Genomic DNA, 25,128 nt, shown 5'->3' on the forward strand with positions numbered 1-25,128 from the left:
CGATTACGGATCAAAAAGCAGCAGTGGACCGACGCCAGACGCTACAGCCTACGAAGACGCAACGCGGAATACAAGTCAGGAGACCAATTATGGGCTTTGACGCCCATTCGCTGCCGTGGATTGAGTGAAAAGTTTTTGCGTCGCTATTTCGGCCCTTACAAGGTTCTTCGTCGGCTAGGTGAACCGGATTATGAAGTCGTCCCTGACGCAATGACTGCACTCAGCGGCGCCGCGTACGACCAGAAGTTGTTCATATCCGTCTCAAGCCCTATAATGGGCGCTAAAGGATGCTACATTTCTACACTGTTTATTTTCGCACGATTTGTTTTATTTATTTTTTGTTAGTCGCTATATCTATTTTAATGCATCGGGTTGATAATTCTTTGAGAGGGGAGTAATGCTGCGAATCTTTGCAGTGTTTTTTTTTTTATTCAGCAAATCTTCCTCCAACGCCACTTTATCGCTTTGTTTGCGACACAAGACGCGACCAGATTTATCTCGATTGATCGCATCCAGGCAGAGATGATTCTACATTGTTGCAGAATGTTCTAGTGACTTTTCACGCTTTTTCTCAAAAGTTCGCTATCAGCTTTAAATTGAGCACGGCCGACAGCAGCGGGCATTCTGTTCGACGACAGCTGAGCACGCTTGTTGCTACGCCGCCGCCGAGTGATCTAGTCCATTGCGGGCGCAAGTCAGCCCAAAGAAAGTTTTGTTTAGACGCCATCTTCGCTGTCGTTCAGCTCCTTGAATTGCAGTCACCACTTCGTGACAATATTTAAGTGATGCATTTCTAAAGGATGTTTACTGCCGTGAAAATTCGCAGATGTCCGTAAATTTTGACAAAACCATTCTTATGTGCGTTTTTCACAAAAGTCAAATTTAATTCAATAGCTCGGCTAACAATGTTTTTCCATCTGAAGTAATATAATACAAGTACATTTGGTTGTTTATAACTATCAACCTCAAATAAAATTAATACACATTTGAAGTAATCGCTAATGCCTGTCGTATTTTTTTTGTCAGGAAAGCCTTAAAACAATCCACATGTGCCGTTCGCTTACTAGGGTATAGCACAATCATGCCACCAGACCTAGATTACGCAAACTAGTAGAATAAAGCTAGAAGGGGTGCAGAAGAAGGCAGTTCATTTTATTTATTATGACTTCTCGCACAATTCAGTAACTGAACTTTTAAAAGTAGCCAATTTGCGTGTTCGAGTTTCCCGTCTAAAGTTCATTTGTCAGCTTATAAATGGATATTACAATGTTAACCTCTCTCGTGTAACAGTTTCGTTTGGATATTCTACGGGGCACAGGCATCACTCACTAGGACCGTAACTGATGGAATAACTTGTTAATTACCCAAGTTACTCTCCCTTGACTGTATTTGTTTGCTGCTAATCTTTGTTAATTCTAGTGCAAGCTGAAATATATCTTTGTTTCCTGCCGCTTCTTATTTAATGCTTTTGCTCTTTATGCTGTGGCTTGAAGCACTGCACTTTGTCTTCACTTTGCTTTGTTGCCTGCATTTATGTTCTTATATGTTGTGTTTCCACCCTCCTAAAATACTTTTTGTGGATTGAAATATCTGTACCTTAAAGTCAAAGAAATTTTAAGGGGAAAGAAAACATAGTACAGTAACCTTAGAACACAGCACGAAAGTCAGCGAACATGTCAGCGCGCAAATAAAATGGTAGGTAAACCGGCCCTTGAGCTCAACAGGGTGGCTAAAGGCATCCTCAAAAGAGATATATTGTTCTACACCTCCCATTGAAACGACTTGGTTTAGTAGTCAGCTGCTGTTTCGGATAGCCTGGAAATTTTTCTGCCCGGTAATGCAACACCGCAGTGACGCTGAAATATTGACTGCAAGAGTTTTGGCACAGGTCTGTGACGTAGCACAGCAGCGGAGGGAGCAGCAGAGGTATGCGCGAAGCGTCCTTCCGGTACGTCCGGTTTCCGCGTGTGTAAATAATAGAGAGTTATAGCATATCGTTACCGTGTTTATGTTATTGTTTACCGGGCCCGCGGCTAGCGACATCTGCGCATGCGTCGGCATTTACCGCTAGCACTTTACGGAATCACTTTAGCGTAGCGTAGAGTGAGCGTCACGCCGCAGTCGTTCTGGCGTGAAAACTCCTTCTCTTGTCCTTTGTCTTTTGTGACTGGTTTTTTTCAAGACAGCATTCGGTCGCAAAAAAAAATGGCGGCACACCGCACGACCGCTTCGGACCAAATACAGCACCGCCGCCGCATTCTTCGGCGCCATTTCTCGCTATAAATGATGGCATTCGCTTATAATTTGCAGACTCTCACTCATACGTCGACGTTTGAGTAACAACTAGGCCATGTTTTTTAGGTAATTTGCGATTTTTGAGCAGTTAGTCCTAGCTATATGTCGTGCACATAGCCCAATAGCAACGATTACACTGCAGCTCTTCAATTTTGTGCCCGATTTAACATTTTTCTATATTTTCATGATTTTTTTCTTGAAAAAAGGCTGGTAATTCTCTTGCTATATGCATAACTCTCTTGCTAAAGTGCATGTAGCATCTCACTTCATAGAAATGATTGCAATGCTTCCGTATTTGTGTTTGCAATGAAAGCTGGGCATCTGCCATCATCATCACTCGTTTTAGCCGTGCGGTAACTTGTTACGAGGGAGACGCTACGCTGAAACGTCTTCTGGCGTGCGCTGCGTTAACCGGAAAGTCCAGCGTCCGGTAACACGGTAAACGGTAACGTAAACAGGGTAACAATATGCTATACCTCTGATAGCATGAAGTGAACCGTGTGGCCCGACTGCCCTGTTAACGGACGCGAGTAGGACACGCCACTGATCTAGATCCGCGTGCACACCGCATGACGTACACAGCGGTGGTGCTGCCAGACCCGTCTTATGGGTTCACGCTGGGATGTAAGGAGAGCCAAGGCAAATGTGGTGAGCAGAGAGGCTTGAGGTCTCTTCAGTCGCTTTTGTCATACACAGTTGGCTAGAAGTCTACTCGATCTGGCTGCACTTTCTGCACCAGTTCAGTAAGTGCAGCACTCTCGCACTCGATATGAGAGTGCAGCTAGTGCCACCTGCACTTCGGCACTCGATTTGGCTTCGTGCTGCACGAGTTCTGCAGTGCTGAACTAGCCTCCCGGCGAGTTCTCTTCTCGCCCAAGTAGTGCAAGGTGCTTGGCGCGTCGGTAGCAGACGGCTCCGCGGCCATGCTTGTTTTAGTGAGCGGCGTTGGGACCATGGTTGACACGGCCGCGCACTTGTGATAGACGCGGAATCTGCGCCGGGGGCCCTCACCAAACAGCTGAAATGACAGTGCGCGTACATGTGTGTATGCACGCGTGTGTGTGCGTGTCTGTGTACGCGCGTAAGCAACTGGCTGTCATGGCGCACATACGTACTGCGTATGGGTTCTCGTCTTTCTGTCCACCCTCGCACATTGCTTACACAATTTCTCTCTGGTGTGCAATTATTATAGACGCAGCACGACGGAGCGCTCCCATAAGAGGCAGATGGTGAGATGTTTCATAATACGTGGGTAATCGCAACGTTTGGGACTCGCTGCGACATCAATACCTCCGCTTACGACAGCGACTGGGCTTGAGGACGCCGTCAGCCCTCGCCTTCTCCTGCCAGTTAGTCTCTGACCGTCACGTCGCCGTCGCCATCCGCCGAAAGTGAACGCGATTTAGCTGAGTTCAAATACAAATCAGGCAATCTTGGCGGACAACCGCAGTCAACTTTTCTACAGAACGGCAGCAGCCTAAATCGCGCGTATGGACTGCAAAAGGTCTTCTCGAGTGGTAGTCTGAATAACCTTTCGAATTCAATGTTTGGTGCCTCTTCAAAGTACCGTTTGAATCAGTGACGGTCACAACGTGAAGTGACGTTGCACAACGCAACGGAAAGAATGATGTCAAATTCTTCACCACTATTGGAATTAACAAATTGCTTAGCCTCTCGAAGAGATGTGCCACTTTGAGCAAATGCAGAGCGTTTAATAGAGCTTGCACAATCTTGCGCTTATGTGAAAACATGCAACAAACACCGACACTTGGCCGCAGCGGACGAAAGTTTCTGCACTTTTGCACTCGATTTGGCTGCTGCACTGAGAGCCCACCTGCCGCGGTGGATCATTGGTTAGGGCGCTCGGCTACTGATCCGGAGTTCCCGGGTTCGAACCCGACCGCGGCGGCCGCGATTTTACGGAGGCAAAACTCTAAGGCGCCCGTGTGCTGTGCGATGTCAGTGCACGTTGAAGATACCGAGGTGGTCGAAATCATTCCGGGGCCCTCCACTACGGCACCTCTTCATTTTTCTTTCACTCCCTCCTTTATCTATTCCCTTACGACGCGGTTCAGGTGTCCAACGATATATATGAGACAGATACTGCGCCATTTCCTTTCGCCAAAAACCAATTATTATTGTTATTATGACAGCACTAAGGCACACACGCGCCGCAAGAACTGGCGCTGCACTGGCACTGCACTTTTGTGAACTAGAGCAGAAAGTGCAGTCAAATCGAAGAAACCTTAGGTGGGTAACACAGAGTTTTGAAACATTTGAGCACAGCTTCTTTGAAGAATCTCGTTTAGGTTTGGAGAGGCCTGCATTGACGGATGCGCTGACAGGCTTCGTGGCTGAAGCTGTCCTGCAGCTTGTTGCCAAAGACAACGACGCGCGAACGAACCTTCTTGAAACGTAAAAAGAAGCTTCTGCTGTGCAGTTGCTGCACCAAGTGCAGGGAAGTTAGTGTCAATTTTGAAGAGGGCATTCGCGGCCTCCAAATGAAGCGCTTTATTTGTCAAGAATAGGGAACCTGAGGACGAAATACTACAAGCAAAATTTTGGCACCTCGGACGATACTTGTTGCTGCTAAATGCAAGACGAGGGGAAGCGGTGGAACATATTTTTATCCAGTGTAAGACGCTCCAGCCCTCAGCACATTGCGTCATCGCGGAGTTTCGAGATTTTTTTCAAGTTAAAAACGGCGAAAGTGAGGTCGAATTTCAGAAAGCGCATAGAAGCACAGATTCGAGAACGATAGAAAAGAGCAATAAAATCGTCCGACTAGGCAGAGGAGTAAGCCTACGCACTGTATTTGAAGAAGATGCGTTAGAAATTATTACATCGATCTGACTTTATCCCAAACCTGGACTAAATGGGTGCCACCGATCATCTATCCTTGCATTTACTCTACGAAACTGATTTTTTCGCTTGGTGATTGGTAGTTTTCTGACTGAGACGAAGGCAGATTGGCTAGTATAGAGAGAGAATCGCTATCGTCTTATCGGGTATGAGGTAGTGAGCCGACAATGTCAAAGATGATGAGAATTCTTTCCGCAGCCCATACGGGTTGAAAATGTAAGAGACAGCGGTGTAGTGGCCTTTTTTTAAATTCACAAGATGCGTATATTGCGCAGTCAGCGTGCGTAGACTGCTGGCATGTTACTACACGTCCTGCCCACAATGCGGGCTGTCGCCGGGATCCGCAGCGACTCATGAAGGCGCGTGGACAGACGTTTTTCCTTGGCTACGATTCACGCTGCGCAGTTTGCGCTTTAACACTTATTCTGTGAACGTGCACCAAAGAGTCTACTTTACGAATTTCCACGTTATTAAGTTCAACAGGCCAGACAACTGTGTTTAATTTTACTATAGGTTGGGAACTTTTTGTTCTCTAGTAGCTTAGAGCTCTTTTAGTTGCGCAGTGTGAAAGCGCACTGGGAGGGAAACGCTTTGTGAGCACGGCACTTGTTGAAATAATGTGTTTTTCTCTTCCTTTCTAAAGAAAGCAGCCTAGACGCAGGTACGTATGTGCACGCCCGTGCGTAACGCATGATATGTAGCATACTTCCGTCTACGGTTGTGTACTGAGGAGCCAGAGGACTTTCTTTTACAGCGCCGTCGCCAGTTAGCCAGTAACGCTCGTGCAGCCCTTCTAATCGTACTGTGGGTTCGCCTAAGCTTTTCGACCAGTAGGCTCAATTCAGAAATGACATGGTTGCGACTGCCCCTTGGCTCCACCTATCAGCATTGACTGCAGTGGCACCGTTTATTAGGCGCAGCCTTTTTATTCGTTAATTTTTTAATTTTGCTTGTTTCGATGAGAGCAATTTTATCATGGTTAAATATAGTAATAATCTGACGAAATTTCATAAAATGTTCATCGGGACCAGGTCCTACCGGACAATATCGTGCATGGTTGTCGCGGCCATAAATGATACGCGTTCACAGCTGTACTTTCGGCTGGAAAAATGGGTCACGGCTCCGGTGGCAGGAGCGGCTGCGGGCCGCACCATGGCGCGACTATCACGTGCCGGCTAGAGTTACTGTAGCGGCGCTTTCGCCACCAGAGTGATCCGAGTGACGACAAACGTGGCCCTTGCTCCCGCGCGGGTGCTTGTCGCGCTTAATAAATTTCCAGTGCAGCTTTCGGCGGCTCCTTCTGCGGTCGGTCGCGACGAAGGCGAACTCAGCTGCTCTAGAGCAGTAGCTGAGCAAGCGGCCGATAGCGAACCGTGGCATTGTGGGGGAACGAAGCCCCGCTTTGTTTGTTGTTGATTATGCCCCTCCACACCACCCCCGCCGGTTTAGAAATAGCTTTGTGCTCTTTACCTTCACTCGTTAGTTCCGAACTCGCCCCTTCATCAGCAGAAAGCATAACTGCTGAGCGCACGTCTGGATTTGTTCTTTTCACCGACGAGTAACGAAAGGTCTTACAATAAAAACGAGTAGCACTATGTATTGACGCAGCTCTAAGGGCTTCATAGGTGATGCAGATGTTTTATCCGTGAACACTCTTCCGATATTTTTTTTTTTTGCCTGCGTAGTAGTACCCTTTCAACTTCATGGCGGCGTGTATTTCAAAGGCTTTTGGCACCTAAACGCGGGTTGCTGGGATATGTATGAAAACGGATTTCTTGTGACTGACACTCAGGGATATCGGATCGGAGTGCTAGCAGGCACGCGTCAGTAGTCGTCCCTTCTAACAGAGGTGGGGCTGCCATGGAATATAAAGTAGACAACAATTGTTCAGTAAATATTGCCGTTACCAGTCCTTATTCTTCCCGCGGCACTGTTAAAAGCCATGCAGACTTCCGCCTAAAAAACCTAAATATTCAGTGCTCAGTGTTTATGACCTGGCGCAACTTGTGCCGCCAAGGGAGACCCAAAAAATGCGAGCTGTTGGCTTTCCGCATTAGGGCTGTGCATTCGAGAAACGGCCACTAACTGCAATTCGAACGCACCGACGACATAAGCACCGCACAGAGCGACCCCTAAAGCGTTGCTCTTGCCTTTTCCACGCATTTCTTGTCGATGATAAGTCAGAAAGTAGTCATTCTTAAAGCATTTAGAAAAGAAACGCGAGTCAAGAGCTCTCACGTCTGTGGCGACAAATGGTCTTTATTACAGCAAACAAAACGGCGGAAAAACAGCCTGCGACAAATCAGTTAATCTGAATGCGTGACCTGACTGATATACTGCTAGGTTGCATAGTGGGTGCGGCGAAAGCAGCTCGCTTGAATAAGCCGGTATAGTATTTCCATACACTAATGAAAAAGTAATGTGGAGCCTTTTTTGTCAATGAGTTATCGGAGCTCAATACGTTTTAAACTGGAAGCTCAAAAGGACACTGAGCCATCGTCAGTACGTCGCGTTGTGCGGGACGCGTTTAAGCGAAGAACACTGCGGCGTAATTGTAAGCGGCATTCCTCAACCTTTGTGTACATTTGGCTCTCGCAGTATAAGGCTATGGGGCAGCACTATGCAGAAGCAGACGCTGTTCACCGTTCAGTTCCCACAGTGAAAAGCGCGAGCGCGTACTGTTTCTACTCGTGACCATTACTGCACAATGTGCACCGGCCATGATGTGAATGTCATGTGGCCTGCCAGCGGTGGTGTCGCATGAAGGTTCGGCACCTGTCGCAAAGGTTTCTGAACACGGCTGCGTTGAGATAGAAGCACATAACTTTGAAGTTCCCCGTGTACATCACCTGAATTTGCAGTCGTCGCTATAGACGCAAGCGTGCCCTCAAATTAAGTGCTCTGGAGCCACGTAACTACAGCTTTCTTTTGTATTTAACGAGAGCCTAAACCTTCGATATAGGTGGAAGTCACTTAGGAGAACTTACGGATGTAGGCAGCCTGGAATCCGCGCAGCCTTCCCTCGTGTTAGGCTTGTTGTGTCGAATTTGATGCCCTATCACTACGACGGAAACATGCTCGTTTATCACTCTCTCGTAAACTTTATCATCACGATTGTTTGCACGATTACTTGTTTCAGTCACCCCCTGTCCTTTTCTTTCGCCGAGATAACCCATACAAAATCAAACGACCGGCATGTCACTCGGCTCATTACGCGCTCTCATATATACCCAGAACCATAGTAGCCTGGAATGACCTACTATCAGATAGTGCCGCTGAAGTTCACGCCAATCAATTTAATCAAATGTTGCATGTTCGGTTCTTTTCAGGCTTAGATGTTGTTGTTCAAGACTACCCTAATACATTGAGCCGTCTATTTCGATACAGTTTCGCAATTTTTCTCTTGTGTTGCTTTCAGTTTTCTAAATCGCAGGTGTTTCAATTTTACGCTTTATTCTCATCTTGTGCTATCTTGTTTTTGTGCGAACTTCCATCCCACTTCTAATATTGGCATTTGCGTATTTTGTGATGCTTTTTCCTGTTTGCTGCTTTCTTTAATAAGAATTTTCATTATACTGTTTCGAGTTCACCCTATATAATACCCTATCCGAGAGGGCCTTTCGCGGTATGTGAATGGATAAATAATTAAGAGCGGTGTTGGGCACGCAAAGCAGCTGTCTCTCTGTGCACACCGCCCCAGTGGTGTATTTTCCTTTCCGCCGGTTCTTGTTATCCGCAAGTTTTGTTTGCTTTCTATAGTTTTGAAGATAATGACTATCTTTGTTTTATCTGATTTGGTTAAAATTTTTGATTCTTCAGTTAACTCTCTTAGCGGTCCTGGAGCCTTCAACTGACTCGGGATGAGAAATTGCCGTAAAATATGTAGTGCGACATTTAAAAGGATTTTTTTATCTAAGGGCGTCGAGAATTTGAGCGAATCACACTTGTGATGGCCAAGACGCACCGCGAATTCGGCTGTTTAACGACGACAGAACACTGTCATTTTAATATAACAATTAAAAGAAGATGATCGAACGATGACAGATTCTATTGGTTGCAATGCCATATTTCTCTGACGAAAAGCGAAATCATACGAGGCGACGAACCAGCCAACTGAGGGGATAAACTGTAAGGTTGATTTTCTTAGCTTTAACTTTTTCTGCGATTGGTATCACTTATATTTTCGGCATTTCTTAATCAACGAAAGTAGAAAGAATCCCTTTATTGTACGTGATTCTTGAGACGCCGAGGAGCCAACAAAGCTGTCGATTTTTCTATGTACTTGTGGAATAGTTTCTGAAAGATATTTGTGCAGAATGTTTTTCATTTAAATATGCATGCTGGAGATTAAAGACTAATAGCTTCATTGCACACAACAGGGTATTGTGAACATGTTGAAATAAAAGCTTAATAGCTTTAATTGGCACGTCCTCCTAAAGTAAGAAAAATTTAAATAGAGAGGCCAAATAGACCGTATTCGGTTCTTCCACACTGTCCATGGTAAAAAAATTATGTGCGTACAGTCAACATAAAACGTTTTCACATGGTAGAAATCGAGTACATGTAACTGTCTAAAGTGCCAGAGCAGTTTTATCTGACATGCAATCCTACACAGTGAGCATATTTTGCCAAATGTATATCGATGTGGACATCAAGGACATCTAACAGCATTGAACTATCGTGTGAAGTCTAAGCTCTCATCAGTGTTCACGCCATTTAACCGCTTTCCTACGGCACATTCTTTTCTGTCCTTAGGACCACGAGCGTAAGTACTCAGTTCTGCAAATGTCTTTCTTATGACTTATGTCGCTGCTTAAGAGGACGTCCTTAAGTAGGACACTAAAAGAGTTGTTTGAGAGGAACGATTGCCGAAGAATGGAACTGGGAACACCTCCAAGGGTTCTTTAAGCGTTGCCGCTGACTTGGGATCACAGCACAGATAAACTTGCGTTCACCCCGCGGTACAGCAAGTCACCAGGAAGTCTGTCCTAAAAACTAGAGCAAGACTGTATAACCCTCTTGGACAGTCAGTACCATTCACCGTGAGGGCAAAGGCTGTTTTTAAACAGCCGCGTGATAACGAAACTTAGAACGAGATATTGTCTTGTGGGGAAAAAACCGCGACTTCAAACAGTATGAAGACGAGAACTCCACAGGACGAGCGGTCTTTGCAGGGCCAGGACACAAAGTGAACACAAAGTGAAACAGCTTACTCTTTCGGTACATGAAATCAGGGCGTGTCTTTTGGCGGCCAGACTGAGTCGATGCCGAAAATTTCGGAAGAACGGACTATAAAATTGTCTTGCAATGAAAAGTTCCGCTAAACTTGCAATCCTGTTAGACATTAATCGATGCAGAAAAGCACGAAGACTCTTCCTTGTGACAGCATCGGTATTATGTTACATGAACAAGCTACAATATCTGAGCGCTAACAAAGGTTCATTGACTAACGGCAGTCCGAGAGAATGACGCAAAAAGAAACTTGATATGGCAGCAGACAGACAATAAACTTTATGAGGTGAGTGGGTTGTGCGGAGGCCCCCAAAAGCAGCAGGTCAACCCCGCCTGATGGCCAAGAGCTAACGTGATTCGGCGACCCAGTCAGCCCGTCGGACGAACCAAGCCTGAAGGCCCGGCTCGGAGCTGCGCAGTGAAGTCTCCCACTGCTCCTAACTACTTTTTAAGCGGTAGGGGGTGATAGGGCAGGCCCACATGGTCAGCTCAGCGAGGCCTACAGAAATAAGTAGCGTGCACTAAGGACGCTTTCCTTTAGACTCTTCTCACATTGTCACACCGCTTTCTGCGAGTGGCAGCGCTCACCGGCAGGTCTCTGCTAGGCGACCACATCCAGCCGAGACTTGCTGCTGTATGTCGTGTGCGCCCAGCAAGCGTCGCCGATGAGCAGTTGGTCACGCTTGCGAAGGTGTGCGAGTTAGTGTCCTGGAATCTCCCGCCGTTACGAGTCTTTCGCGATGAGCGGAGGAATGTCATGCATTTGGTTCGAACAGCTCATAGACCACTCGTGTCGCGATCCGCATGCTAAATCTCGACGCAGCCGTTTCGCGCAGCTGTTGGTGCAGGCCGGATGACGTCTTGTTTCTTTCGCAGCGCCCAGGACGAAGGAAGGGCCCCCCGGCAGTACGCGCTCATCGCCCTGGTGCTCCTCCTGCTGCTCTTGCTGCTCCTGGGAGCATTTGCTCTCCTCCAGCCTGGTGAGCGCAGACGCATCAGCACGGGGAGTGGAAGTACAGGTTCCATCTATGTTTGTCAATGATATCTGGTCCAAAACATGCGACCAAAAAATGAAACAAGAGAACCAAGCATCCAGTCGATCCCCTGTGAGGAGAGCTTTTTTTTTCTTGTTGACTATTCTCAGAACGGCTTTCTCTTCTTGTAAGGGAGCGTATTAGCTGTCCATCTTAAACCGCCTTATTTTTAAAGCGAAAGCTTTACTACGGCATGTTCCACGAGATTCGCCGACCTCGCAAAATTGACCTTCAGCAACCTTCAACGCATGGCGTGTGAAGCAGTGCTGAAACCGATGAGGAGGAGGAGGAAAAACTGTATTAGGCCTTTTCTCTCGCCGTTAGCCCACTTTCGCCCCAAGTGGCCTTCATGAAGGGGCGAACTCGAGGATCCAATCTGCGATGTTGGCTTGTACTTGCTTGTCTTCACAGCGTATCATCTTTTCCCAGCTGTAAGCTGAGGGATATGGCAGGAGCTTTCGGGGGGAGGGGGGGATTTTTCTCGCGTCCCCAAAGAATATGGTCATCATCTGCGTTAAAGTTTTTGTCATAATTTTGACAACATATGATCAACTTCACCTCGTGTAATTAAGACCAATCGATATGGGCTCATAAGACTTTTTGTCTGAGCTCTTCGAAGAGCCTTGGCTTGTGCCCTAATAAGCTCTGATGTGGACGTGGGTAAAGGCGTCTGTATTCTCTACATATGTTTGTAACCTCGTTGTATGTGATGGGTGCCTCCGACGGCGGCTAATTTGTGCAGACGGCCCGGTTGGTTAGCCCTCGGGCATATTCGTCCACCTTCTCGTTTCCTGAGCAGCCGGATTGGGCCGGCAGCCATACAAGCTTGATGGTGAATGTAAATGTGTAATTTTTGAGTAGGGACGCGGTAAGGTTACCCACTTCGCCTCTCTGATAACCGGTGATCGCGTATCTTGAATAACTAAGGACAGCCTTCGTGCGGTTATTCATCATGGCCAGTGCTACGGCTGGCGCCTCTGTGTCTTTGATGGAGGGGGCAAGAATTGTCTCTACGTTGACAATTTTGAATAGAGGCGTAATCACAAAGACCGTGAGCCTGCGAGGGCCTTGCTTGGCAGCGTCCACATACACGGCATAGAGGTCATCCGCATACTGTTTTTCTATGGCTTCCGCCCGGGCAATTCGTCTCTCATCATGTCGTCCCGGTAGCATGTTTTTGGCTTAAGGTTTGACCTTGAGCTTAAGGCGACTGATTTTGGAAAGACTGTTAGCTCAGTTGGCGTGTCAACGGCCGAAGGCCAAGCTCGCCTGGGATGTATCGCCCGCTCCCGTTCTCGACAGGCGTTCGCTTTGTGCAGTTTTAAGTGCCTCTATTAGCTCGTCGACGGTATTATGCATCCCAAGTTGTAGTAGTCTGTTGCTGCTGGCTAAACTGGGCATACCCCGTGCCGCCCTGTCAGCAGCAGGAATGACGCTATCAATTGCCTTCCTGTTCGTTTGCCGAATAAAGAAATACGGTAATGAGTATGTGATATTGCTTCAGAGAAATGCTTGGGTGAGCCTGCACAGGTAAGGCTCCTTCATGCCCCTTGCCTCATAGCGATTCTCTTAATCAGCCCCCCAATCTGTTTAGCTGTTGTTCTCAGCTGCTGAATAGCCTCCGTATTCTGCGTATTGTTTTTACTAGCATGCCAAGGACCCTGATAGTTTTGACCTTCGGTATGCTAGTGCCGTTGAGAATGAGGTTTATGGTGTCGGCAGATGCGTCCACTTTTGACTCCTTGTGTTTGTTCCGAATGATGATTAGCTCGGATTTGCTCGGTGAGCTTGTTAGACCTTTAGTTTGAACGTATACTTGGACTGATGAAGAGCGGGAGCTTCGAAAGCAAAGAAAAGGCTCATAACTTGCTCCGTTGGAAACTGGACAGATCAGTTGTGCTTTAAGCTACGTGGCGGTAGTGATCGATGTGCGCTGCATGCGTTGGGATTGACAACGTTGTGGCAGAAACGCGCCAGTGAAGAAAGTACGCGCCAGGCCATCGGCATTGTGTGTATTGGCGTTGGCGTTGACAACGTTCTATAATGATTTTGAGGAAACGAAGAGAGCATAACCAGCTCCATGGGTCAGTGGACGCCTCAATCGCGCTTTGAGGTACGTGGCGGTGGTGAGAGAGAGAGATGTTGGCGGTATGCATTAGCGCTGACAACGTTGCGGCCGACACACGGCACTGCAGATATAGGCCGCAGCATTCATTGGGGGCCCAACCTCTCGCTATCAACCATTAATTTAACTGCCACCTGCCAGGGTGGGCGCGCTGCCTATCAATTGTGCGAACGCACTCAACGATATAGACATCGCCCGATACACCTCAGCTTTCGCTCTCTGACCATGTTCAGAAGTAGTTAAACCGCAGAAAATTTTTAATCCTGCTCCATGCATATTCTCGATGACAAACTGAGCTATCCAGTTTCAGTTGCTGACTATTACAGCGTTTCACTGAAACTACCAACAATCGCTATGTTGAACACCGAACATCCTCGGGTACAAGGGTGTCGAAACAAATAAATGTAATCTTGTGCCGTTTTTCGCAAGATATTTGTACATAACTTTTGCTTTCCCGTGTTGCGCAAGCAAATTACCTTACCTCAGACTGAAAAGACCAAGCAAGCGAGAACGCAGGGTGATCTCTCTGACAGCGGCCCTTATCTTGTAGATTTAATGTGCATCCACGAATATGTGTACAACGTTGTTCAAAGGCATCCAGGCCAGAGGGTTTTCTTTTGAAGACTATATTGGGAAAACTATGGTCCGCACAAAGCTACCAAGGATTTCTGCGTTGACGATGGGACTTCCGTCGCCCACCCTCCGCATATTTTAAGCTACCGGTATTGGATAGATTCTGCGCAGCAAGGATCTTATAGAGACGCTGTTGCCTTGGAACTTATGACCAGCCTTGAAATTTCGTACATTCACAAGTGACTTGAGCGTGATCTGAATGTGTGAGCAGTCTCAGAATGCATGAGTGCTATTATCGTGTCCCCCCTTCAGTATTCGCAGCGGAGGTGGCTGGTGTTGTGCTTGGCATAGTGCATGTGGTGCTCGCTGAGGAGGAAGTTCGTTTCAACGTTTCACCATTGCGTGTTCTCCTACGCTAAAACAATGTGGGGTGTGGAAGTTGAGTCGAAGCACCCTGGAGATGGTCATACGCTGGTCTCCAGGGTGGTTCAGCATGTTTGAAAGTCGTATTTGTCGAACGCATGATGTACAGACGGAGCTGCTAGAATTCGTATGGTTAGAACATGTGCCAGTTTGTTCTATGAAACTCTATAGTGGCCCAAACTTCGCCCGATCGTGTCACTGAAGAGCTGATGATTTTTTCAAGAGGGGTATTATTGCTCTATGCTGTGCAGAAAGATCGGTTCATAATGCTCACAGCGCTACAAATACGGCCCGAAAGACGAAGGTAAAGCCGAGCAAGGTGCTGATTATAAACTGGGTACATTGGGGAATACAACACGTACATAGACACTGAAAGGAACAATCACAAACATAAAGTTATCTACAGGCCATGTGGGAAGACAGATATCCCATTTCACTCTGAAGCAAGGCAACGGAAGGATTAGTGATGCACACTGTGCCTTTGTGTTGACTGTGGAAAGCCTCCATTACCTCGCGCTTTAACTTATCTATGTGGTTGAACAGGATGCGTGTGTTCTTGAGATCTGGGATGCATTTGCACTTCTTGCATCGAAATGCCGATTGAGCAAGAGGGTCATCTTTTTCTTTCCTTGCTTCGTGTTCCTTCCCGTGCTTGCATTTGCACATCCTGCAGTGGACAGGTGTGCGTGAGAGGGGTCATTCCTCCTTGTGTTTTCATGCTCCATAAGACGCTTATTGACACACCTTCCAGTCTGTCTAATGTACATGGCGCCGCACGAAAAGTTATACGTGACCAACCATCCCTACCTCGCAAGGTATATACGGGGAAACGTGGCGCACCTGACAAGCATTTTTCTTTGTATCTTGCCTCTGCGTGCCCTGTAGAGAACTTTCTTTCTGGGATTATTCCTTTTAGCGTCTATGTATGTGTTTCTTTCCCCAATAAAACCAGTTGATAGTCATCGCTTGTTCGTCCTTACCTTCGTTCTCGTGCCGTCTTTGTTGCGCTGTGAGCAAAATGAACACTAAAGTAGAGTTAGTTCTTGGGCTAGTTGGTATTCTTAATTGAAGCTCATATTTTTTCTGCGCAATGGCACACTGCCAAAGAAAAGAAGAAGGAAGAGAAGAAGGACCACCTCAAGGACGAAGGACGAACTGAAGGACGTCTTCTTCTTTTCTTTGGCTGTGTGCCATTGCGCAGAAAAAAAATATGAGCTTCAATCAATATAAACACGTACCAACTCGCCAAAATTTCAGCTTTATTTAGAAGGATGGGGTTTCGTATAATTCTGCCGGCGGCCTTTCAATAGCCATTCAGAGCAGCAAGTCCGAAGCCGGGTGCAAGTGGCCAGCAGTTGCGGTTTTTTTTTCGCGATTACCAGCCACGTCCGCGCAGTAAATAGTATTATTTTGGTCATGCGGCGTGGTGCTTGAATTAAAGAGGTTAACTTCAAAGGCATTCAAGCATCAATTGTTCCTTCCAGAAAGGCTGTGATATTTCGCCTTTCGCGGGCGAACGAGTGCAGGGAATGTTTGATGTCTTGGATTGCGAACTCATGCAAGTAGTACGAGTCAAGCAGTAGTTTCTTTAACAGCATGTTTGGAGAGCTCAGGCTGGCTCAAAGAAATGGTGCTGAAAGAAATTGCGAAGGCACACCTATTATATAACCACTCGCGTGTCTCTCGTAAACGGACGGCCGCTTTCCGTTTTGCAGCACCGGCAGAGCGGAAAGGTGACGGCGAAGGCAACACACAGGGGCCGATATACATCGCTCTGACCACTCCGGAGAAAAGACGACCCACCCCCACCACTACAATGAGCACAAGTGCGTATAACCGGCGGTTTCCGGCCGTCTTTTTCATATTCAATACATTCAGCGCCTGAAGAACCTAGACTGGGTTTGAAGCTGGGATGCTCCTCGTGCAGTACTTTGCCCGTGTGAAAAAAAAATGAGCAGTCGCATGCGATGGGAGTTGTAGTGCGTCCTTGGGTGCTATTTGTTCTTATAGACTTATGGCCGACGCACTGTGTTTAATTTTACATGATGAAAGGTCGCCTAAATACTATGTGCTTCAAATCAACGCTAATGATAGTTCCACCCAATTTTCTTTCCCAAAAGGACACTAAAGGGCAGTACTAACTAGTACTACCTATTAAATAAAACAAGACTGAAAGGTTGCCACACATTACAATTATCTTATTTAGAGCACAGGACAGAGCGAAGAAAAAGGCGAAGATGAAAACGGGCACAACTTACAAGCGATTTATTGGAGATTGAACCATGCATATAAATGTCGTCAGGCCTGAGCAAAGGAGACGTTACAAAGATTCTTGTAAACTGTATAGCAGGAAGTTGTCGTACCAGGCGCGAGAGAAACTTCGTCTCTGCACTGTACAGCACAACTTATGTGTCACTAACACAATCTTTTCCCACTTTTCTTATGAAAACGCCTCTAATATTTCATGAGCTGATTATTAATTACGTTTTATATTCTCCCGCCTCAGAAACACGGCTTACAATCGGTGCAAGCAATGCAATAGTCAACAATGTGCGTGTCTTCCTTATTAGCCCGGCTTTCGGCGTGCTCCCTGAGGCGTTCATTGACGCAACGCCCCGTCTGGCCGATGTACGGTCCCCCACAGGAAAGGGGCATCTTGTACACGACGTTCGTGGCACACTCAAGCAAACGCTTTTCATGCTTCTTTTGACACTACGGCTTTTTGGGTTCGGAAGCCCCAAGAAGGCTCGGCTGAGAAAGCTTCGTGGGGGCTCAAAACACAATCGGCATGTTGAACCAATTGGCCACTTTTTTCACGCTTCCGGTGACCTTTTTTCATGCATGGTACCACTTCCAGCCTCTGTTTACCCTCCAGGATCTCGCAGCATTCTTGCACGCACAGGCTTCATTGTCTTCTAAAGCGTTTCTGCTACTGCCACAAAGACAGACCCAGGAAAGTTAGGTGAAAACAGCCTACCCGATAGGTGATCACAACTTGCTTGAGCGAATAAAAATGCAGCGAAAACCTTGGAAGGTAACCCAAGGCCGGAAGTGGTACCATACATGCAGTAGTTCATCCACAGCCTGAACAAGGGGACTAATTGGATCAACGCGCCGATGGTTTTTTCAGCCCCCATAAACTTGTTTAGTTCAGCCGCCGCATTACTTGCGAATTCAGAAAGCAGGGCTGCCAAACGACGAATGAAAAGCGTTCCGTTGATTGTGCGACGAACGTCGTGTAAGATATTTCTCCGTCCTGTGGCAGATCGTACATCGACCAGCCGGGGCGTTGTGTAAATCACCTTCTCAGAGAGCGCGCAAAAATCTTTGCAATATGGAGGGCACGCACCTTGTTGACCACTGCACTGCTCGCGCCACTTTGTAAACCTCATTTCCGTGGCGTGTGAACCCTAGGCACCCAAAACTCACCATAAGAGAAGGGAGGAAGGTGGGGAGTGAAGGAAGAAAGAGAGAAAGAGGTGGCGTAGTGGAGGACACCACAATAACTTAGACCGCCTGGGGATCTTTAACGTGCACTGACATCGCACAGCACAATGGCGCCTTTTGCGCTTCGCCTCCATCGAAACGCGGCCGCCGTGGCCAGGTTCTAACGCGGGTAGCCCTCAACGCAACACGGGAATAGAAAGTACAAAAGAACCGTCGATTGAGTGTTGGGAAGAAAATTATGCCCAGCTCTGTCCCGAAAATTCAGCAGGAGCTGACCGAAAGGGCAAAGAGCGGCTGCAAAATCCAACGCTCTCACAGAATTAGGCGGAGTTATAGCACAAATAATAGGTTCAAATGACATGTTTTCATCATTATCATCATCTCAGCACCCGTACATGTATGGCCCATCTTCTATGATTTCGCTAATCAAAAGGATTGGGGGGCATCATGCATGCAGTACTGTGACGTAGGTACGCAAGTTCTGTTTTTAGCCCCTTTCATTCGAGTGAGCATTCTCTACGGCGAAACTAGCATACATATGCGATATTCAGCTAAACTGGTATTGAGCTTACTCGCGCTTCCGAGATAAAAGAATCACCCAGCTGACTCTTTTTCGTCAAGTTTATGCGTGTGCTACCTGTCGACAGCAATCCCGATTCTTTCCCGATTGCAATCCACAGGAAGCTATTGAACGTAGAAAGCGCAGCGACCCCAGCAGAGCCAATCACTTATGTTGTCTGTAGTCATACCTGTTTCGTAGTCAGTCAAAAAATACTGAATAATCGACAGCACGCGGCGCCGTTTGATCAGCAGTGCTCGTTTCATTTCTTTCCATTCAGGTGTTGTGTTGAATGAAATACAAAAGAGTGCGACTGCTTCTCGCACGCTTTTGTACCTCGAAGCTTGCGTGTACACTTCAGGACAGCACACAACGCATCGAAAACCACACGCTATCCTCGTCTCCGTCGATGTATGGGTGCGGGAGTGTCACAAGCGGTTTATTTCGCGGTTTGCGGCTGCCATCGATAATTTCGCGTATTTTATTTCGCAACCACGAAGCCTATTTCTTCTGGACGCGTACGTTGAAATGAGGCGCAGACACTCGTGATGCAGCGGAGCGCCAAAGTGCAGGCCACCTTAGGCGAGCTAGTTACGATGTCTGGATGTCTGGCCGTGGTTCAGGCCTGTGGAAGTGGTTTGCAAGTGGTTGGAAAGCTTCATTGCAAGTCGTTCTTAGAAACAATGTCACTGTGGTAATTTTTCGCGGGAGTTTGAACATGGGAGGGTTTCTGGACTTTCAACAACCATTTCCCCTGCAACACAGTCATCTTTTCGCGCAGGAAAATAATGGGTAGCTTTCCCGACGTATAATCTATCCGTATTGGTTAGTCTGGTAATTTCATTTGCTGTCCCGTTATTAAAACTCGGTTGTGCTGCTCTTCCTAGCTATGTTTATTTCTTTTTCGGCCGAAAAAGACGCCTTTATTGTCAAAACAGTTGGGTTTAAACTCGAACATCTCTGGCCAGTCGATTCATGCTCGTGAAGTCCAGACCGAAAAAGGGTTCTGTAATAACCGTTTCGGAGTGTATGGAACTGCAGACTGGCCTCAGAGATCTGCGGTTGAAAATAGTTTAATGTTGCCGCAGTGTGCTCGTGAAAACGGCCAGTGCCGCTGGTACATCGAAAAAAAAACACGGCTAAAAGAGATATGGCTATTTACATACCTGGGATTTTAAAGTTTATTGCCTTTTAACTTTTGACTGTTTTATTCTTTGTACTAACTCCACTCAAATCCAAAGGCTGTTCAGTATTGTCTTGTTGCTACAAATATTATTCCGCCTATATATATTTTTCTTTCCGTCAAAATAAAATTTCGGTTGGTTATCAGCGCGTGTCCGTGGTTCCTTCCTGTGGCCTTGTCGTTTCCGTCCTAGGTGGCTTATCAGCTCACACTTTTCGATTACCACGTATCTGTTTTGGGGTGTGTCTGTAGAACACAAGTATTTCGCCAAACTATATTGTACGCCAGTTGCGACACTTACTACCGCCTCCTTATTGTTTAACTCTCTAGGCCTTGTGGCACTGCTCAACAACAAAAAACTGAAGGGGACACATACGTCCCGCCTTAAAGTTATGACGGGATAGCGTTATTTGTTTAATAAGCGGAACTGGTAACTCTCTACTTCACAATTATACACCCTGCTGGCGCAGTAGTGCGCCGGTTAAGCGATGCGCCACAGCTCTGCGATGGCAGGTTCTGCCATCGGTGGTGCTTGTGAGGCCCAGGTTCTTGTTCCCGAGCCACGTCTCGCAATCAACCATTAATTTTTATAAAACAAAATATGTTCTTTTTTCAACAATAAATTGGTCTGTTAATCATAGTGGGCATATTACTTTAAAATCTTATTCTCTGGACAGGAAGGCTCAACGTCAGATTCTTGGCGTAACGTATCATGAAATTGTATGCTGGACATCCCATGTAGACTATATAAGAAAAAAACTGATAAATAAATATCGTGCGTTAATTTCTGTAAACCTCAAACAGCAACCTTGTTTTAGCGCTATTCGCAGTAGCTTGCAATATTGCTTAATCATCTGGGGTGTGGCCACCAAATCATTTAGTGTGTGGGCACCAAAACTAATATTGAAAGCCTTCTTCTGACGCAAAAAACGGGTGTTCGATTTACCGAAAGCATATTCAAATCTCATTCTACTTCATTCCAGTTTGCTTTAAAAAGCACACAATAGTGACTATAGGGAACATCTGCCATCAACAGCTCTCAGAGCTGTCTTCTTTATAGCCGACCCTAAACGGTTCCTCTCCGCATACGCCCATATTGAATCCACTTATTTTTTAAGAGACTTGCTTTTAATAATAGCAAACTTAGGATAAACTATGACACACAATTACTATTATGGCAAGTCCCAGAGCTTTTAAATCGCCATTCCTCATTACTTGAACTAATGGAACGGACTCCAAGTTTCACTATGCTTCGAAAACAGTCAAAGTTTTTTTTTTTTTTAACCAATGAGTGCATTCCCTTCTTTTTATGCGCACTCAAACCTACTTACTTTCTTAATTCTCTTGCATAAAACGTTTTCTTTAAATGCCGTAGTAAAAAGCGTTTGAGTGTGTGCTTTCTTTGCGATGAATGTATTACATTTTTTTCAATGAAAAAAGTACGTGTTGTGCTGCGTTTTGTTGTTGTAATGAACGAGAAAGTTGCACCGTTGTTCTCGCTGCTGGTGTTGCAACAGCTGTAGGGTACCAGGGGCCTATATTTATGGCAGTTAGCAACTTGGCAATGCTGCATTGTGTTGTCAAAAATTTCAATAATCTCAAGTTCAATTTAAATGTCGCCTGCCACGGTGGGCAGTTCACTCACAGTTCACTCACAATTCACTCACATTCCGGTGAGCAGATTGTGATGGAACCACAAGGTCATATGACTCAGGTGGCCCACTTTCGCTGTCTAAAGATCGCCAACGCCGACAACGTTTTCCGAAATGGGCTACTAACGCCTTCGCGTTGAAAAAACGCGGACAGGAAGCCCCCATATATAAATATAAAGAAGTCGTCATAAAATAGTGCAAAAAATTTAGTACACACTTTTTCAGGCTACATGTGGACTTGAGTATAGTGAATTTATTTACTCGCATAATGAACACCTAATTTGGTTGCGAACAAGTGCAATATTTTTCTCTCCCGCAATGAACGCACACCAATTGTTCTGGCGCGGTCAGCTCCTTATGATAGAGAATGGTATCAGGCGCCCTTCTCTGATCATCGAAATAAGTACCCAATGATATAAAGCGCCAGCTGTCGAATTCCAAGGCTACTATATTTCAGCCTACATTACGAAAATTCGATAGAAATGAAAAAATAAAATTGTTTTTTTGAGTAAAGGAAATGGCGCAGTAATTGTCTCACATATATCAGTGGACAAAAATGATAATAATAATTGATTTTGGGGGGGGGGAAGGAAATGGCGCAGTATCTGTCTCATATACCGTTGGACACATGAACCGCGCCGTAAGGGAAGGGTAAAGGAGGGAGTGAAAGAAGAAAGGAAGAGAGAGGTGCCGTAGTGGAGGGCTCCGGAATAATTTCGACCACCTGGGGATCTTTAACGTGCACTGACATCGCACAGCACACGGGCGCCTTAGCGTTTTTCCTCCATAAAAACGCAGCCCCCGCGGTCGGCTTCGAACCCGGGAACTCCGGATCAGTAGTCGAGTGCCCTAACCACTGAGCCACCGCGGCGGGGGTATCAGTGGACGCCCGAACGAAGGGATAAACGAGGGACTAATAGAAGAAAGGCAGAAAGAGGTGCCGTAGTGGAGGTCCCTGGAATAATTTCGACCACCTGGGGATCTTTAACATGCACTGACATCGCACAGCACACAGGCGCCTTAGCGTTTCGCCTCCATCTAAACGCGGCGCCGCGGTCTGGTTCGAACCCGGGAACTACGGATCAGTAGCCGAGAGCTCTAACCACTTGAGCCACCACGGAGGGTCGTTATAAATATTACGCGAAGACTCCGAGCAGCAGAAGTTACACGTGCTTGCACAGCGCTTCTTTGTTTGGCATCCCATGTTACGAGCTGCAGAACCTTGTAGCGGATTGGCTTCATGCTTAAAGATGAGAGTTGTGCTACAATGAAACCAATTCGGTCTCTATCTCTCTCTCTCACCATTATTGACGGCTACGCGAGTTATACATGCGGGCTTAAGATAAAAACGCTCTGAATTTGCTCTTAATCACAATCTGAGTTGAAGTGCGCGTCTTGTTCTAGTTTGAATATAAGTCGCACCGGATGAAGTACGCCCATCACAGGTTTTGCAACGTTTTCATTGATTGCACCACCCCCCCCCCCCAAATATTGTGATTTTTTTTAACAGTGCATGCATTATACGAGTAAATACGGCAGTCAATGTAAGACAAAGAGGCTTCAGGACAAAACCCGACACGAAAAGCATGATGCTTTAGAAAATTTTATCATTAAGAATATGAAGGACACCAATACTACGCTTTTATCTAGAACAGTGCTCCAATAACACCTGTTGAATGCAACCAAGAATGATTACGGTATGCACTCCTGTAACGGCCGCTACCTTCCCCAATATTCCAGGCGAAAACTTGCAAAAATGTTCGCGAAGGGAAATCGTTTTCCACGTAACATTTTCCTCGCGCGCCACCTTATGCGGGAAGCTACCGGACGACCCACCTACCTGTGGCAAGCGGTGCAACCATCCTGACGGCGCTTCGTTCTGTAGAGACTTCGGCACTGCTACCACGCGGAGACTACGTCATTTGCTGCTGTGCCTCAGATATGATAGGCGTTGGCCCGGATAGGAAGGAGATGTGACCACGACGGTTGCTTGCGGCGCGAACACTGGAATGGCGTGAACCCATCGCAAAGCCCTGCTTTTAAGAGCGTTAGCTCTTATTCATCACGTTTCGAGATTTCTTGGGGTCTGCTGCCACCTCCCTTCGGCGTGAAATTTTCGGTCCGAGGAATTCAAGATGGCGTACACCAGAGTACATCGATATAGCAACCCAATCGGTGATTGATGACGTCATTAGTATATCGAATTGGTGATTGATTGGTGAGGTCACTGACTTTGTGGTCATAACTATATTCAAGGAGAACTCCAGTTTTGGCTAGTTGGTTCATCGTTCACAAAAAAACGGAGCGATATACGGGGACAAAATAGGAACAAACACGTGTCGTGTTTGTTTCTCTTTTGTCCCCGTATTTCGCGCTGTCTTCTTTGTGAATATTTACCTAGTCACGTGACTATGTTTAATCGCTTATAACTCAGTAATTAAAGAGGTAACCATAAAACGAATCATCTATATGGAATCCTCCAGATTAGCACAACACGTTAGACACCAATATTAACTAGTGAAGATAATATTTAGTTATTGTTAGGTTTAAATTTAATTGTCTTTAATTAATTAATTGATGACGTTATCATATAACTAATGACGTATTCGTAACGGGCTCGATGAGTAGAAGATATTAGGCACCTATATCACCTAATTAGGTTAGTATTTAGTTACGATTAGGCTTAAAATGGCGGCCGTGACGTCAGCACTCGGCAGCTCGCAAGGCGGTAGGCGCCCGCTCGCCGCGAGGCATGGAACAGTAGCCTGATCAGGTGGTAATACATCGCATGGACAATAGATTGCGCTACGAAACAGCTAACGCTCGTTACTCCAACGTCTTCCAGACGGTGGCAGCAGAGTTTTTTTAGCACTCACCTGCAGCCCGCCCGCGCAGAGGTCTTATTGGTGATTTTCATGAAATGGACGGCCTCCTGCGGCTGCGCCGCGAACTTTTCTAAGAAGGATTGGCGCACTGAGCCATTCTGTTCGCTTCATTGCGTGAGTACGACGGCAGCCTCAAACCCTTTTGTCAGTGTTTCCCGTAGACATATAACTTAGGAGCCCAGCCCGTCGATATTGGCACGCTGAGAAGAGAGAAGAGGCGGTAAATGTCATTGCGCGAGTGTTCTGCAGCCAGCAATACAGCCAGGGCATGGATTATGGAGTGTGTGCACGTTGTGCAGTGGGGCACTTGCAGTACCAAGACAGCGCCGTTCTTATTAGACATCTGGTCTCTATGTCTGAAAGGTGATTGGTGTGGATTATATGTGAGTAGATAAGACTACGTCGTGCTATCTAAGACCAAAGCATCCAAACTAAACATAATGCTTAACAGCACAAGTCGCATTCGGAAAGACTGTTCGTAGCTCGCGATGACTTTCTCGTGAAATTGAGTTAGTAGAAGGGGCAGTTCAAAGAAAAATTCTTTTCCGTGACGAGTGCTTCTCTTTTGGGTGCGTATCGTAGTCGAAGCGCGAATTTTTTTTTCCCGTCCGTTTGCCGCGCAGCCACAAGAACACCGTCCACCGGCTACGGCTACCTGGTGTGCACAATCGGCCGCGGCGGCCACACCGCCGCCATGCTGCCTCTCAAGCAGGAGCTGTGCGACTTGATCCTCTTCACGCACGTTGTCGCCACCAACGGGAGCCTGTCTTCAGCCACTGGCAATGTGTCGTACCACACATTCCTCAAGGTAGGGGCCCGAGGCTGGCTTACCCGGCGGGCCAAATGGGAAGGCTCCGG

The 25,128-nt window shown here is 46.6% G+C and overlaps 1 protein-coding gene and 1 long non-coding RNA gene across 2 annotated transcripts in view; both read left to right on the forward strand.

Moving 5' to 3' along the window:
- Nucleotides 1-5,819, forward strand: part of LOC144106996 (uncharacterized) — a 29,189-nt gene extending 23,370 nt beyond the window's left edge. The window contains exon 4 of the long non-coding RNA XR_013309179.1: nt 5,801-5,819. This is a non-coding gene — a long non-coding RNA (uncharacterized LOC144106996). The remainder of the gene's footprint in view (nt 1-5,800) is intronic.
- Nucleotides 5,820-11,169: 5,350 nt separating this feature from the next.
- LOC144108648 (uncharacterized) overlaps nt 11,170-25,128 on the forward strand; it is a 47,263-nt gene continuing 33,304 nt past the window's right edge. Inside the window, exons 1-3 of the mRNA XM_077641831.1 lie at nt 11,170-11,369; nt 16,260-16,370; nt 24,894-25,078. Of these exons, the coding sequence (XP_077497957.1) occupies nt 11,243-11,369; nt 16,260-16,370; nt 24,894-25,078 (423 nt within the window). The 5' untranslated portion in view covers nt 11,170-11,242. The remainder of the gene's footprint in view (nt 11,370-16,259; nt 16,371-24,893; nt 25,079-25,128) is intronic.

The sequence above is a fragment of the Amblyomma americanum genome, chromosome 10 (genome assembly GCF_052857255.1).
Source record: "Amblyomma americanum isolate KBUSLIRL-KWMA chromosome 10, ASM5285725v1, whole genome shotgun sequence".
NCBI lineage: Eukaryota > Metazoa > Arthropoda > Arachnida > Ixodida > Ixodidae > Amblyomma > Amblyomma americanum.